Source organism: Salvia hispanica, chromosome 3, assembly GCF_029641045.1.
Source record: "Salvia hispanica isolate PSC_SH4W2 chromosome 3, Shi_PSC_v1, whole genome shotgun sequence".
Lineage (NCBI taxonomy): Eukaryota > Viridiplantae > Streptophyta > Magnoliopsida > Lamiales > Lamiaceae > Salvia > Salvia hispanica.
In genome coordinates, this window is record NC_142694.1 from 38,522,682 (window position 1) to 38,524,637 (window position 1,956).

The window sequence follows — 1,956 nt, forward strand, 5'->3', positions numbered from 1 at the left end:
ATAAAGAAAGTACTTGAACAAAAGCAAAATTAGGAAGACAATCAAATTAGTAAAACAATATTCTAATTTCTAGGGATTATATTTCAAATAAAGTAAAAGCTCTTAGAATATAATTCACTACTGCATTAAGCAATTACTACTTGAAAGCTGGCCCATAAATTGAAAGACTCAAATTACTTGAAATACTCAATATTGTTTAGGCAAAACACATAGATTGTTCTCCTTGAATTCACAACCATAGTAACTAAATATATATGCACAATAACCAATAATCAAGCTAGTATACATCAAAATGAAATGTACTCCTTAGAACTTCATTATAAATGTCTCACCATGTTTGTACATAAAATAAGTAAAAAAAAAAAAAAAATGATTTGTTTTTCGGGTTATGTACAATAAAATGTTTTATGTATACAAATTAAGATGCATATTGCTTTACAAGCAGCACGAATCATACAATAAATTAATAAAACCACATTCTTGAGCAATGAAGATTCACATCAAGCTTAATTTCCTCTTAAAACTCCAAATTAATAAAATCCCAAATTTGTACAATGACAAACCCTAATTGTGATGATCATGTCCAAATCAATTGATCTCATTCGCAAGTCTCATCTGCAGCTCCGCCAGATCAATGTAGACCAACGCATTCACCTTCAAATCATTGGCAAAAATATAAAAAATAAAGCAACTACTACAATAATTAATTTCCATGTATAAAAAATATAAAAATAAATAAATTTACCTGAGCTTGGATCTTGTACAAGAATCTACCGTTCACTTTGTTTGAAATGCAGGTGACAACATCGAGTTCGCTTTGAATCAATTCGATAATCACTCTGGATAGTGCAAATCCATAGCCCTCTTTAATTCCACAATTTAACAAAATTTCAACTCCATCATAGCAATAATTCACAGTTACATAATTTGGGAGATCAAAACTATTTGAAGGAGATGCGTTCTTGAGCTCATCTCTCCGCGTTTGCAACTCCTCGATCTTCTTCTCCATACTCTTTATGTAATTCGCAGCCTCGTGCATGTGATCTGAGACCGACCTTTTCCCCTACCATCAGTAGCGGACACAGAAAAAAATATTATCAAACTATTAGTGGAGTAGCGTTTGACTTTTGTACTCTTCTTTTTCTTCAAATAATTTCTCCTTCCTAAACTATTTATGCAATCATTGTTTTTCGATATTCGTATTTTTCCATTTTCTCGCGATTTCAGCCCCTCCTCATCCTCCATTTCCGGTCTTTGGGGAATCAGTTTGGTAAGGGCTAAAGATAATTTTCGATAATTATTTCATTAATTTTAAAATAGAAAATACATAAATAAATTTGAAAGGCTTAAGCAAATATATATATATATATATACCTTGATGTATTCAAGAGGGAGAAGCTCTCGAAGTGAGGTGTAAAGAGTAGACATTTCTTGCCTTCTTTGCCTCTCAATCTCTCTATGCATACTTTTCTTCATCTTATCATCACTTTCTTTGCTTTCTTCATTTGATTTTGATGCTCTTCTCCTCTTTTTGGAGCTTTTGGTAACAAATTGAGGGCTATCCAAAACATCTTGAACTTGTTCAAGAACTAATGAAGGTTCATCAGAAAAGCAGCTCATGATTTGGAGGAAACTTATTTTTGATATGAAAATAATTATTTGAACATGTAGATGGAGCTTATATATAGGAGAGGAAATTGTGGTAAAAGTTCAAAATCTTGTGAAATTAATACCCTACTAGCCACCTAACCCTGTCACTTCTTCAACTTCTCTCTTTTTTTTTGTTTGTTTCTAGTTTATTTGGTTTTTGGAAAAAAATGATGAGATGGATCATCAATAACAATCATTTTAATATTCATGATAAAATTATTGAGATTGATTAAGTCCACAATTGTGGCAGCTGGTTTTGTCAGAAACACTCCATGATTTAACAAAAGATTTTTGATTGGATTATGA

At 31.4% G+C, this 1,956-nt stretch overlaps 1 protein-coding gene across 1 annotated transcript; it reads right to left on the reverse strand.

Annotated features, from left to right (window-relative positions):
- Positions 1-386: 386 nt before the first annotated feature.
- LOC148930694 (transcription factor bHLH36-like) lies at positions 387-1,655 on the reverse strand. The gene is made up of 3 exons (XM_089066285.1): positions 1,375-1,655; positions 746-1,063; positions 387-654 (listed from the first exon to the last, which is right to left on the reverse strand). Exons 1-3 carry the CDS (start codon positions 1,618-1,620, stop codon positions 589-591), a joined length of 630 nt encoding a protein of 209 aa, XP_088922411.1. The 5' UTR covers positions 1,621-1,655; the 3' UTR covers positions 387-588.
- Positions 1,656-1,956: the final 301 nt, after the last annotated feature.

Bases quoted from the DNA above. Each gene is read 5' to 3' on its own strand.
- LOC148930694 (XM_089066285.1), bottom strand. From the start codon at position 1,620: ATGAGCTGCTTTTCTGATGAACCTTCATTAGTTCTTGAACAAGTTCAA. The intron at 1,064-1,374 runs GTATATATATAT...TACTGATGGTAG, and splicing joins TCCCTCTTGAATACATCAAG to GGGAAAAGGTCGGTCTCAGA. The intron at 655-745 runs GTAAATTTATTT...AATGATTTGAAG, and splicing joins TGTACAAGATCCAAGCTCAG to GTGAATGCGTTGGTCTACAT.